Source organism: Leguminivora glycinivorella, chromosome 10 (assembly GCF_023078275.1).
Source record: "Leguminivora glycinivorella isolate SPB_JAAS2020 chromosome 10, LegGlyc_1.1, whole genome shotgun sequence".
Taxonomy (NCBI): Eukaryota; Metazoa; Arthropoda; class Insecta; order Lepidoptera; family Tortricidae; genus Leguminivora; species Leguminivora glycinivorella.
This window is the reverse complement of record NC_062980.1, coordinates 10,674,978-10,690,230: the sequence shown is the minus strand read 5'-3', so window position 1 is coordinate 10,690,230 and position 15,253 is coordinate 10,674,978. Positions and strand designations below refer to the sequence as shown.

The window sequence follows — 15,253 nt, the reverse complement described above, 5'->3', positions numbered from 1 at the left end:
TTCGATTACAACCAGCGCTGTTTCACTTAATAGTTATACTCCTTTTATCTCAGAAGTGAGGATAGGCGAGTATTTCAACAATCACTCGTTTATCCCGCCTGCAAAATCGGCCCTGGCACAATGAATATAATATTAGATTAACAATTCTGTGAGATTTTTTTTCCCATACATAAAGCATTAATGTTTTTTCTAGCGTTGCTAAGCAACTGTCAGTCACATCCTACAGGCGCGCTCACATAGGGTGCGAAGCAAAAAGGCTACAAGCTGAGTAACAGAACCAGGCTTATTTTTTTTAAAAAAAACGGTGACAAGTTTTTATTTGACCTTCGCCATGTTGCAGATTTCTTTTACTGGCAAGAAGTACTCTTTGACAACAGACATCAAAAGTCATCGAACGTCAGTGATGTAAACAAGAATTAAATATTTTAATTATTCTTACGGGTTTGTCATAAATGTGCCTGAAACGAATCCAACAGAAGTTTATCAAAATAATACTGAACGTTGCAATTTCTTAAAACAACGAAAGGATGAAGGATTTCACAGAATTCCGATAAACAATGTTTGGAATGAGACTTTAATCAACAGGTATTGTAAGCCAGAAATTTATATTTGATTCTCAAAAACAATAGTTTTATTTAATACAAATATTAACCCTGTGTAGTGACAGGTTAAGAATTTCGCCACCCCCTTTCTTCCCGTCGGTATTGTGGAAGTCAACTTTGAGATATGAGATAAATGGCGTGGCACGGGCGAACTGCAACTGGCGACTGGCAACCTGTCACCGCAAGGTCACAATATCGTTTTCTTTCAATCTCGTAATTGCCAAGAGTGGTTTCGTTTGAGTAGTTTCGTGTGCTCTGCCTCTCCTTTATGGAATACAAGCATGAATAGACGTTATAGCCATATAAATAAATAAATAATAAATACTTAAATAAATATTATAGGACATTCTTACACAGATTGACTGAGGCCCAGTCAGCAGTATAAAAGCAGTTCGTAGCATATTCCTTTAAGGTAAATATAAATATGTCAGCCTTTGAAAGCTCAGCTCACATTTAACTTGCAACCTATCCTATGTAAATGTTACGAAAGTATACAACCTGTTTTTACTGATTTCCGTTATTTTTAAAAGTGACGAAGATTAAAGAATCTTTAGTCTTTCTGACGTAAAGACGTCAATTACAATTTATTTATTTAAGTAGGTAAGTGGCGTTTAAACTTGTACTGCTATTGAGTTAAGTATTCAAAAATAAATTAAATGATCCATTAATTGTTTTGTACGGCATTTATAAAGGTATACATTATGTATTATGTTATGACATTGTGACGTCAGAAACTTGACGCCAGCTTTATATTCCTCTTAACTTGCTTATTAATTCAATTAAACTAAAAGTAATGTACCAGGTGACTCCTGATGATGATCCGTGTCAAAATTAACGGAAAACAAAAAAAAACACGGTGTATAATTAAGTTTGTGTGGATAAAATCTTGCGAGTAGGATTTGACCAACTTCTCTTTTAATTACGTCAAATATGCATACACAAGGGACATTGAAAATATTATTTGCAATAGGCATCTAGTTAAGGAACCCACCACCACCATGGTGATGGAGATAATAGGTGGCCATTGGATATTGGATATGAGCGCAACCTAATGTTTAAATTATTAGATTTTAGAAGTGTCATAAAGAGCATTAATTTCATGTGGAAATAAAGTACAGTCAGCCATAATAGCGTGCGTCAATATTTTAGTGTGTGATCAATCTGAACACATACTTTGTATACTAACATGAATATGTTAATATACCAAAATAGTCTACAGTTCTTTTATTGGTCCTTGTCGGACGTGACATCTTAAGAGGGCTTTCATGTGAAAAATAGTGAAATCGCAACCGAGCGCTTAATCATACCGTGTGTGGTGTCATATTGGGGAGCTTTCCGAGTGGTTTACAAATATATAACATATTATGGGACTTTTTCTGCTTGGTCTAACAAAATATGAGAAAATGTCCAGAAGCGGCAATAATTGTGACATTCCAGGGCTCGTTTTCAAAAATTGCCAGGAATATATGATAGAGGTTTGTAATCGCTAAGGCATAAGAGCAATTTTAGTAAACGTTGCAGGTTAATTTTGTACGAGAATAACTTCAATGTGATGTAGATTTTCAAAGAAATTGTCACATAATTTTAGATAATTTCTGAAAAAAATTGAATTCGTCTTAGTCTTGTTTACTCTTTTTAAAAACCTCATAATAAAAATGTAGTCTGAGAAATTTTTAGTACAGGATATACGTATTATAAATTTATCGGTTTCAGTGTTCCAAATTGTCCAAGTTTTACAAATGGGATCGACTCGTCCGGCGCTGTACGCGGGTTTTCCTGAACGTGTATCGGAGAAAAAAATCATAATTGGTTTGATAAGTTGGTTTTCTAAAATCCAGTTTGATAAGTGTCAAGGTGATGAGATGCTCTAATTGAAACCTGAATTAGATAACGGAAAGTGTAGTATTTCACCGAAATTTTACATTGTTTTGACGTTTTTCTCGAAAGCACCCTTAGATAACCATTTACAATGGGTATTTTAAGATAGTCAAAGTTCAGTTTGATATATATATATATATATATTTACATATAGACTTGCATGACCACTAGAGTATTAGTTTTGACACGTTTTGAATACCTAAATATTTTATTGCTCTGGGATAGAATATTGAATCCTATACGTTTGGTGGATCTAAGTAAAGGTACTGTATATGTCAAAATATAAAGCTGCTCTCTCACAAATATGGATGCCGGTTTGCATGGCAGCAAATTTAAATAACGCTCTGCGTGGATAATGGTGGATAATCAACATTATACTTTATGGACGTCTTCAGTGTTGTTTCAGATTAATAATCAATAGCCCAAGATGGCTGCGACATGCCGATGATAAGCTGTCCAGAGTGTCAAGGCCACGTGTCTAGAGAAAATGCTGCTAAGTTGCCTTAGAGTCAATACGAAATCACTAGATGGGTTTTTTTTTTTTGCTTTCAACGCTCGTTTTCATAATGTAGATGCTATCTAATATAAGTTCTAAATTACACTACAAATGTTTTAGTATTATATACTTTTATTTAATTTATTTTTATTGAACAAATTTACATTATCGAAATCGTTATCTATAACTTTAGTGATGTTATTAAATTGACAGACTTTGTCACAAAGATACCAGCTAGCACATCTAAATAGTAGATACAGACAATGCATCCGGGCATATGTTACATCTAAGGAAAAAAGGTGTTTGATACGGGAGTGAGTAATACTTAAAGAAATAAACGTATAAAACGCGATAGTTTAAAGTATTATCACAGAATATATAGAGTACAGAAAGTGCAAGTACCTACAAAAGGCTCAATACTAGCACGATTGTTCACATTTTAAAATATTTCCTTAAATCGTTGTCTTTCATAGAGTTAACTTTGTATTCAGTTCAGTACGTTCCCTCCAAAGCCTATATCATTTGCCAGCTTATTTAATAAAATCGAATGTGGTGAAAAATCAAGCACATTGCTAGGCTTGCTAAGATTAGACATTGTCCATAAAGAAAGCTACTAGGAGGAATATCGTCATCTATTGATTCTGCTACTTCCTAATGTTACAAGGTTAGTGCAACCCAGCATTGCCAAACTTTCGTTATAGAAGCCATACTTTAGTTATTTAGAATTGAGCAAAATCTGAAAATATTCAAAAGATGTTCGTACATCATATCTAAGGATTTTTCTTTCTCGGATTTTAGAGATAATATATTCAAAGACGTTATGTTATTCTGTTCGAATATGGTCTTGATATTCGATGATTAAAAGTTATGAAATTTGATACTAATACAATTGGGTTTAAGACGCAATAGGAGCGGTGAATTCTCCATACAAACCCTCTCGACTATTTTCTCCCTGGTTTTTGAAACCGTGATAATTAACTGTACATGTATAAGTTTCAGTAATGCAGTCAAATGACGATGAAGCCAGCGATGACGGGCGGAGTAAAGAGCGCGATTTACACCATCATGTGAAGGAGGCGAATCATGATGGCTATGGAAATCGAGCATGTCCAACGCAGAAATTACCTGCCATGACAAGAGAGGGAGTAGATGGAAGCCTGAGAGATAAAGGCTATAAACATCTGCTACATTGTAACGAATGTGATCGGGGGCGTGAGAGAGAGTCACGTTCGCGATCACGAATTTTAGTTGTTCATTATGTAAGAGCTATTCGTCGGCGACGCTCGCGCGGGGAATCTGTTAGAGATTACCGCGGCGCTGGGACAAGAACTGGCATGCCGCGCAGTAGAAGCCGCTCGCCTTGTGTAGACGCACGGAGACGACAACAGCCGCGAAAGTCCCGGAGTTCTTCTGTGAGTCCAAGACGGTATGGACGCATGGAGAGAAAGAGCCATTATGCAGCTAGTAGCAGTTCAGGTGACGACTATGACTACCGCGTAACTTCCAAGCGTAAAAGTTTGCACTCTCGCCCTCCAAGCGTTAACCGAGTTCGACATAGTCGCAAATATCGAGCTGAAAGTAGACTAAGGTAACGGACCCAGTCATGGACAGTTTAAGATAAAAATTTGCCTATTTTTGATATTTCACTGATACATGTAAAAATTCTACCGCTAAGTGTGGTAAAACATAATGTCCTAACCTTCTTTTACATTTCAAGCGTATTGCAGAATAGATATTGCTATTGGTTTCCTTATAGTTAACAAATTAAAACGAGGTGTTTTTTCTCCAATAATGGACGGCAGTTCTCCAATAATGGATCCCCATTATGGACAGTAAAATAAGTTTAAAATTTTACTTTTAAAGCTAACGGATACTCAATGAGTAAATTTTATATACACCAAATAAAATTAGTTTGCGTTAGTTTAACATAGGATTGTTTCTTGTAAATGTTGGTTTCGTAAATTGTTCCTTATCCATCATAGGAGGTACGCAGTTTTCCGGATCCAGTTATGGACACTCGCAATATAACACTATTTCTTTATATCTTTGGAGTAACAAAATAGTATGTTTTATAGTTTATCTCATGGTTAATGCAGTAAGTAAAACTCATTCAAGTTTACACAGAGTATTAAAACTGAGCATAACTTAAAATTAAGCAGTTCAGTGACTCTTGTTTAGGGTACAATGCCGTCAGTTTTCAGAAACTAATTTTAGATACTTATTTTTACGGATTTGTGTTTTTTTTTTTGTCCATAATGGCATCACCGTCCATTATAGGGTATTTTACATTACCAAAATGCAGCGAAGATGTTATTAATAAATTCCAGGATATTATTAAAGAAATCAAAGGTCAGTCAGTATCAAAATTTTCATTACATAACGTTCTTCCTGAATTCGATCCAATGTCAAAAGATCAAACCATTCTTACATGGCTCACAAAAGTAGAGGAGTGTGCTGAGATTTTATTAAGGATGGACTGAGAAAGAAAATATACATTTTTCGCTTCCAAAGCTTAAAGATCTTGCAAAATCTTGGTACCAGGGTCTCAGCACTGTCCTTTATAGCTGGACGGAATGTAAAAGGAAACTTTTCCATGTCGTCATGATTACGCGGAACTCTTAACAACTGTTTTTTTTTTTTTTTATAAATTATATAGTTTCTCTTTTTTATTTAATAGGCGTAGGTGTCAGAATGTGATGTAAATAAACATTACTCATGTGTATAAAGTAAGGAATTGAAATAAAATACTTCATTTGGTAATGTACCGGTATAAAGCAATATTTGAAGTGATTACTAAGTGCCGTGGGCAGTTTCAATTTTGTACATAAAGCGATAGCAAGGGGACTTGCTTTATTTATCAGGATGGGCGAGCTGTTAGGATACTATTTTATATTTACAATGTTTTAGTGAATAAATACGTTTTTCTTGTCTATCTAAGCTAAGTGCAATGTAAAAAGTATCTGTACTGATTAGTCACGTGACGGGTCACGTGACTGATCCCTTCATCTGAAGTATTGACCGAACTAGTCAGTCAGAGGTGACATCGGAACGTTAACGGTCGAGCAATATTTCAGGTGTTTGGTATTTGGTAATTATAATTGTAAACAGGTCTGTACGTTTTGTTTGTTAAAACAGGGACATAAATGACGGTCATGTGTGCAGTAAAATGCAAGAGTATTATATCCTTTGTGCCAAATAAATGTACATTGTTCGATTACAACCAGCGCTGTTTCACTTAATAGTTATACTCCTTTTAATACACTCGTTCATTCCTCCTCAATTACGCTTTCACTCGATTGTTTACAGAAAGCCAACGCTTTTAAAAGTAATCAAAATAAATAATAAAAATAGAAATAGAAACTAGATAATAATTTTAAAAGTTTACCTATCCCATTTTACCCTACTCTACCCTGACTCGAAGACAAAGAATATTTCATTTTATTTCCTTTATTTTATTCATCTATATTTAATTTTATAAAGTAATTACTCTGTCATGAAACACGAAACTCCTGAACACACCTCGTTTAAAGAGTAAACATCAAAAATATATCTTCGATTAATTTACTTGACCTAGGCTACCTAACTGTACTTGGAATTTATAAAATTTTTGCGGTTCCAAACAATGAAATGACTTAATTATTTTTCTGAGGCACTAGCTTATTGATTATGGAAAGTAATATTTGTAGGCCTTCAAATAAATGTTATGGCATTTAAAAATAACCATTGAGTCTTGTACAAACTTTGTATTTTTCAAAGATAAAGATTGACTTTGGATTGGACACTTAAATAAAATTATGTAGACTGAAAATCTAGACTTAATATTAATATTGTTCTTGTTACAATGGATTTAAACAATGTATGTATTAATTTTCAGTATATCTAATCGGTAATCAACACCTAAACAATTCCAACTAGTTGCAAGCTGAACGGGACAATTTTCCGGTGTGTCCTTTATGGACTGTACCCTGTCATAGCACTATCTCCAAGTAAGTACAAAACATCTTGTCATTAAAAAGCTATTCTTAGATTTAATTAACCCTACTTAGTAAGTTAAACGATTCGGCAGGAAAACTGTATTACTTGGAAAAATGGATAAGGTAGCTCTCCCTTTTTTCTAACTGTGAATGAACAAGATAAATATAAACAATCTTAATGATGCATATTTATAAATAAGATTCCTTAAACATACATGCACCCTATTTTAACTAAACTTTTCATATATACAATTTCAGGTTTTACCCGAGAGGCCACGCCTCAAGTCGGACTTTCCTCCACACATCTACTGACTTCATATAAATGAAAGGTACTTTATGTTTTATTATAATAACACGTTCTAATTATAAAATTTAAAAGTTAACAGCTCATGGCAAATAAGAATTTTATCTTGAAAATTGAAACGAAGCATAGAACAAAACGGCGAGGCATGAGCTACCGGGTAAAAATCAAACTTAACTGACTCATCCTCATTTTATTGGCTAAGCAAACTCATTACTAACTCATTTATGTCCTAGCTCATGTAGATATGAACTGCAAGGCAGGGGTTCTCAAACTTTTTTATTTTTAATTTCCTTTTTGTAATTTTCGCTGTATGCGTTGTTTTTTCCGACACAATATTTCTCACGGGCGTGTCTTAGTTCCAAAATTAAGCGACGCGCCTCTGTGAGTAGATAAATGAAATAATATTGAACCCAATTTGGCAGGACCTAACTCTAAAACTAAACCCTTTTCTTACTCTATCTAATATTATATTTCTAATGTCTGACTATTTCCTTTTAGTGTCGCTGATCTGCACTACCAGCTCGTTCAACGTTACTGACCACAAAGTAATCCGACAATCAGACTGGACCCGGTCATGTTAGGTAAGTTTACATACTTAATGCGTACCACATACTACATACTTTTTCTGAACCTCAGTAAAATATGGTTTTATAATGATAATAGTGCTTATTATCTATGCCTACTTAACAGGAATATTACAAATTTCAATCAATTTTCATGAAATTCATTAAGCAATTGTGACAATGATCAAGCAGTGGTGGAGTTAGGGTATGGCGAGGTACGACCTCCCAGATGCTGGTAATGCTAATATTTCGTAGGTTATGTTTGACATGGTTGTAATGAAGTACAGTATGTTGGAATACTCCTGACTTGTGAAATATTGTATAAAAGCTGTGTACACAATCTACCGAACATAATAATTGTATGGTTTTACACTTACTATTTTAGACTAGCCTACAGCTTATCATGTGAGGTAACGAACTCATGTCATATGGAGCTATTGAAAGTCTTATTTATACATACATACTTATTTGTATTACTACAGTAAAAATGTATACCTATAGAAAGTTGAAATTCGTACAGTGCATTTAATTTATTGAAATAATTGGCAGACATAGGCTACGGTGACCTCTCACCATCAAGAGGGACGTATGCTTGTTTACTACGGATGTAATATGAAAATATATGATGACTTATAAGCTAATGAACTTAAATTAGTCCTAATATTATTAATACCTATATCTTAACAGACAGAAACCTGTTCTCATAGTGAAAATATTCAGTATAAAGACTTTGTCAATTTATTGTATGATGTATGAAATCCTGTGAGACAATACATATATTATAGAGTTACAACTGAAATGCAAACAAACCATCCATCGAAGGAGGTACTGTCATAGTATAACATGCGTGTAGCTATTCAGTATTCATAGAAAAATGGCGGGACGCCCCATATAATATTGTACTTCAGCGCGACAATGAATAATCGCGCCCCCATAGCCATTAGACTAGAGCCTATCTTCTTGTATTACTAGGTCTTAAATCTAGGGCTTAGGTATCCTAGATTATTTTAGGAAAATAACCTTACATCTAGACTGTAGTTATCCTGCCTATGAATGAAATTCTGTATAACAAGCCTGCTAGGAATATGTATATCATCAGAGTGTTCATAGACTATATAAGACAGCATCGAAGCTATCCGATCTCCGGTGTGAAGTGCAAACGTGATGTTAGCTTTCAAAATAACCCTGAAGATGGCAGAACCTGCTAAGAAAATGTACTGGGCATATAGAGAACTATTTGTTTTAACATGAAATTCTATTACTATTGTACATTGTGTACACACTTATGTTTCCAATTCCGGTCACGAGGTGGCAAACTCTTCTAAAGTGCTACAGCTCCGCGCTTCCTATTATTTTAGATACATGGGTATTTTCTATATAAGTACCTAGTATTTTACGTACTAGCCCCGCCTATCCCACAGCTAGAAAAACATACATTAAGGCACAGAATAAATAATAGTACTACACACAGGCGCAAGGGAACGTCAAGATGCACCAATGCCAACAATTACTACGTAGCAATGCAAACCGAGCGATGCTGAAATCGCCTATTCGGGACGATGTTTAGTTCAACCCCTACGATTATGAGCTAATTTCCTAGAAATAGATTTTGTCTAACTTTACTACGCTATTTTAATGTTATTTTTTTTTCCAGATGCCAGAGGAAGACGAAAACATAACTGATCCTCCACTGATGCACGACTTCGCCCGGAACGCGGCAAGAACCAACAATGGAAGAAAATACTATAGACGTGTTTATTAACAATAAAGTTATTTTTGTTTTTATGAAATAGCGATTGAATAAAAATATTAGGTATATGAGTTTTATTTAGAGATGAAATAAGTCAGGAAATACAGCACACCCACTCGTTTTCACAACAACAAATGTAGCCTGGTAAGGCTAATAAAATAAGGTTATTAAAATTCTGGTTGCTCGGCACCAAAAGTAACCTTGCAACGGCTACTTCCTATTATTTATTTGTAAACCTTGGTATCCAAGATGTGTTCTACAGAGCACATCTTAGATCCCTTGGTCACGGAACCAAATGTAACTAAACCTCCGCTCACCTTACTTATTTACTTACTTACTTGACTAAACAACAGTATAGCTAACCCCCTTTAAATATACCCCGTAAATTTGGCCTTGTGATCGTCTAGCGTGAATAAGTAGAACCCTTCGATGTGAACCGCGATAACCTAGATCCTTTAATGAGTATCAGCTGTATTTTTGACTAATATTTAAATTTTTATTTATTTATATTTTAAAGAAGAATAAAGGTTATTGTAGCATAATAATATAGTGTTATAGAAGAGTATTTTATCAGATTTAGACCTAGAAAGTTATATGTGAGAAAATTAATGACGTAATAAATAAATTTTTAGAATAGAAGTTAGTGAGTGAAACATACATGAAATAAATATTAAAAAATATTTTGTTAATCATCCACTACGCCTTATTAGTGGTCCTGATTTGGGTACGAACTTGCGATGTGGAATAGGACCCCTGACCTGATCAAACCACTTTATCAGGATCCTAAGCAAGTAAGCCTGAAGGGCTATCTATCTACAACCTAACCCCTTTTTTATTTTGTTTCTTTTCACTAGCTAAACCCCCCTTTTCCCCAATACTGCTAATAGACCATAACTTCTCGATCTTTCTAATGTTTTATCGAAACACCGAGCAGTTGCTAACTTTTATAAGAAATAAGTAAGTCAAACTTTTCTAAGCTTTAGACTTTCCATCAGTGGACGGCGCTCGCATGCCACTGGGCCCTATAACAAACAAATCCTTTTATTCCAAAGACAGTTTGTTTCCCTAGCCAATTTGATAGAATTTACCTTGAAAAACTAGTTAGCAACACTAAGTGTCCCGCAGCCACACCGAAAGATCAGAAATTGCTACCACAATTATTAATTTCACTCAAATAAATTAAGTAATAAGAGATTTTATAAATTACCAGTTTTACCACATATTTTAAGATAGTAAACACCACATTTAAAGTCCATTTAACCCATATAAATAGTAGTAGTTAAATTATTTCTCCACAATACACGTTGACCAATTATATTCCAAGACCAATCATAAAAGAACTCTACTTTCATAGAAATAGTGTGTGACTCTACCCTATTCCTATCGTTTTCCCTATTCTAGCATATCTGAAACACAGACCATCACTTACCATAGATCTAATGTTCAGAATATGCACAAGTGTATCCCTACCATAAGCTGTACAGTTCAGCCAGCGAAGCTGAGATAGGCAACCTATAGGCTTGAGTTCTGATCCCCCCCTCTGCTTTTGCCCGCGGGCTAGGGTAGCAGAGAGTAGATCGCCCTATCCGTGTATATATCCAGTATTCTAGGACACACCAGTACCAGCCACATGAGAGACCCAGCTGCGATCAAGCTTTACTTAGATGTGGATCGATCACAACCGAAATCCCCAGCGACCAACGCCAGCATGAACCAGAGCACCGAGTAAATAAATATAAATATATATAGGACCCCAGCCTCAAATACTGCCGACTTCAGTGAGCAAGGATTACTCCTAATGTCTTTCGTCAATCGTGAAAGTCCTCACTTCCATCTAACAGTTGGACTCTTTGAGACCGGTGAGAAAATACGCTTTTGTAAGTAAATAAAAGCGCCCAAGCCCTCCACTTGGAACAAAAGACCCCTAAACGCCTTATGTTTAACAGCCGCAAGGTATAAAGCGCTTAGCCGGACAACAGTCTGTCACAAACAATGATCTGGCTTATAACTTTCACTAAATAACCCCATGGAAAATTACTAAATTCAATTTTACTGACCAACTAAATAAACGAATGAAGTTTCCTTTACGTGCTATAATCTAAGCTTAGTTTTGCAAGAATTACTCCCTACAAAACCAAACACAGACTTATCTCCAAGCACCAGCCATACATCGACCCAGTCTTTGTATTGCTTGACGGCACTCATGAAACAAAGCACAGAAAACTTCACTATACACATCAATTTAAATGTAACACTACACTATAAATAGAACACTAAATTAACCCCACAACTGACAGTAAAGCAATTCCACCACAGGTCTAAATTCAACTGTACGACGATATTGTCCCCGCACAATCAAACAAAGACACAATTTCAAAGTTTACAATCACTTAGAATAATTTCCAAGTAGAAACAAACAGAGAAATAATAGCAGAACAACTTCACTCACCAGTAACACACGAAAGCCAGAGACACTGTTAGTCTTGTGGATATTGTAAGAATGACGCGCGTCGGCTCGCTCCGACCCTTTTATAGTATCTAATAGAGACACAACAGAGACTGGGGACATAATGGAGACTGGAGACATACTGGAGACTTAACAGAGACATAACAGAGACATACTGGAGACATAGTGGAGACATAATAGAGACACACTGGAGACTGGCGACATACTGGAGACACAATGGAGACATAATGGAGACATATTGGAGACATATTGGAGACACAATGGAGACATAACAGAGACATTATGGAGACTGGAGACATAATGGAGACATAACAGAGACACAATGGAGACATAGTGGAGACTGGAGACCTAATGGAGACATAACAGAGACATACTGGGGACTGGAGACATACCGGAGACACAACAGAGACATAATGGAGACTGGAGACCTACTGGGGACATAATGGAGACTGGTTTGTTTACCAAGCCGTACACCCTATACATTTAACGTCCATGTTCTCTCAGCAAATAATCGTTTACCTATCAGTAGTAACATCTGCATGCTTGCACGTGTTTTAGAGAGAGACAGAGCTATTGATATTGTTACCTATGTAGTCCAATAGTGGAGTGTTTCGTAAATATTTTTACGTAAATATTATTTTGTGAAAGATTGTTTAAATCAATTTAGTAAGTAACTTCGCAATGAAAGATCACATTTGTTCCTAATTGTTACATTGAATGATATATTCAGGAAGTATAATAATCAATATTAGTGATTATTACCCCTCTGACTTGTAATTAGAACCAAGACGCAATATCGGAACGTCATTCGTTTGTCAGATCAGATTGTCAATGTCAACAATCCATCCATGTGAATATAGTTTGTAAATAAGCTTTTTCCAATAAGTTGTGCATCAAATAATAGTGAATTTTATGAGTGATGACGTAACTAAACATGTGATAAAGCTTCGCAGATATTATTTGTTAAAATATTCAATGAAATCCCGAAGGAAATATGCACCAAAAAGTTGGTCAAGGAAAAGTTGATTCGCCGTAAGTTTTATATGTAATAACGAGTCCATTTCCTCGTCATAGATGCTTGTTCTGTTACATTATTTTCATTAGACTTATATTGACCGGGATGGTGTTGTGTAATTGTGAAGGGAGCTCGACAGAAATCAAAAAGGTAATCACGGTTTATATCCCGGTCAATATAAGTCTAATGATATTGAAGATATTTTAAATGTAAGATATATGTAACCAATGCACGACACGCTAACGATCAATACGAGGGTCATGCCAAAAGAAATTAGATACTCAAGATTTACATACTTTATTCTTTATTACAGCTATCTATTTTTTCGAAGTATTCACCGTGAACACGTATACACTTTTCCATCCGTCTAAACCACTTAGAAAATACCGATGACCACTCTTCTTTAGACACCTCATAATTTTCGTAATTATACGCAGCCAGGGCATCTTCTTTGTTCTCAAATCGCTTTCCTTTTAATTTTTCTTTAATTTTAGGAAAAAGGTAAAAATCACAGGGGGCTAGGTCAGAGGAATATGGGGGTGGGGCAGAATAGTCACGTTTTTTGAGCTGAAATAGTCAAGTGTTCTAGCGGAAGTGTGCGGGGCAGCGTTGTCGTGGTGCCAGAGCAGGTGCCGGGTTCCTGACTTCGGCCGCTTGTCACACCAAGCTGACAGTACTCTTGGGGCACAAACTGTCACATACCATTCTGAATTAACTGTCTTTTGATCTTCTAGCACTATTTTAGCAATATGTCCCGTCTTGCAGAAAAATGAGGCAACCATTTGTTTTTGTGTGCTTCAGGTTCGGCGACATTTTGTTGGCGTCGGCTCATCTTCAAAACACCATACTGTGGACTGTCGCTTTGTTTCGGGATCGTAGTTATATAGCCATGTTTCGTCACCTGTAAGTATATCATATACGTTTTTTTTCTCGCCTGCGTGGAATTTATCTATCATAAATTTGCACCAATCCACGCGACGGCACAATATTCCAAATTGTGGTTTCTGTAAATCGGTGAGCTTGTGCGGCACCCATCTTGAACAACGCTTATGAAGAGACAGATTACTATGAATTATAGTTTGCAATGCTGCTGATCCAATGTCCAGTTCACGCTCGAGCTCTACATATGTAATTCGTCGGTTTGCACGAATATTTTTTTCCACAGCCTGTACATTTTCTTCAGTGACTGCGGTTGGCGGCCATCTGGTCTTCGCCTCATCTTCAAAGCTCTCCCAACCTCTTTTAAATTTAGAAAACCAATTAAAAACAGTTGCATGTGAACACGCAAACTCTCCAAAAGTCGAAACTAAAAGTTCAAAACACTCATGAGGTTTTAAACCTTTTTTAAAGTCATAATATATCATAACACGAAAATCACGTCGAGTAAGCTCCATTGTTGCAGAAAATTCCCGCCATAATTATTTAGAAAAAAAATAATTAAAAAAAGAATCCTAAGAATTTCCAAGTGTTCCATTTTTAATTTTATAAGCAAAAAACCTACCTTTAAAATGGTGTATAACTGCACTCTAAAAAATGAAGGCCAACTAAGAGCAGTTTTCTCTTAGTTGACGTTAAGTTAATCACTACAATTACGATCTTATACAATTCAAATAAAGCTGATTACTAAAACAATAAAGGAATGTATGATTGAACTAATAACTTAGGTGTTTTGTTATTCCTAACCAATGAACACCTTGAATCAATTATTAACTTGTTAGGCAAAACTATGTAACATAGGTTGATTCAATCCTGAACTAGTTCATTAAAACAGATAAGTATGTTAATAGTTCTGAACATTTTTATAGTAAATTTGATTATTTTATCTTTGTTGATTCAAATAAGATTAGGTATTTGAAACAACTAAACATAGGTAGATTCAATCCTGAACTAATTCATTAAAACAAATAAGTATGTTAATGGTTTTAAGCATTTTCATGCTTAATTTGATTATTTTGTCTTTGTTGATTCAAATAAGACTTGGTATTTGACATAAACTAAATCTAGGTTGCTTCAATCCTCAACTAATTCTTTAAGACAGATAAGTATGTCAATAGTTCTAGACATATAAAATTTTGAAACAACGAAGATACATTTCTCAATCCCATTATGATCAAATTGTTGTATCAATTACGAAATGAATTGAGTTCTACTAAGAATGAATTGTTAAATCTATTATCATAATAAACAAATTAAATAATTGGTAA

General features: G+C 35.2%; 1 protein-coding gene across 2 annotated transcripts; it reads left to right on the top strand.

Moving 5' to 3' along the window:
* The first annotated feature begins 275 nt into the window (after positions 1-275).
* Positions 276-4,970, top strand: LOC125230343. Of its 2 annotated transcripts, none has more exons than XM_048135477.1 (2): positions 276-405; positions 3,970-4,970. In XM_048135477.1, the coding sequence occupies exon 2, from the start codon at positions 3,978-3,980 to the stop codon at positions 4,566-4,568; it is 591 nt and encodes a 196-aa protein (XP_047991434.1). In that variant the 5' UTR covers positions 276-405; positions 3,970-3,977; the 3' UTR covers positions 4,569-4,970. The 2 variants fall into 2 exon arrangements, with proteins under 2 accessions (XP_047991434.1, XP_047991433.1); XM_048135476.1 differs by having other exon boundaries at positions 305-585.
* Positions 4,971-15,253: the final 10,283 nt, after the last annotated feature.

Coding starts and splice junctions, on each gene's coding strand:
- LOC125230343 (XM_048135477.1), top strand. CDS start 3,978: ATGCAGTCAAATGACGATGAAGCCAGCGATGACGGGCGGAGTAAAGAG.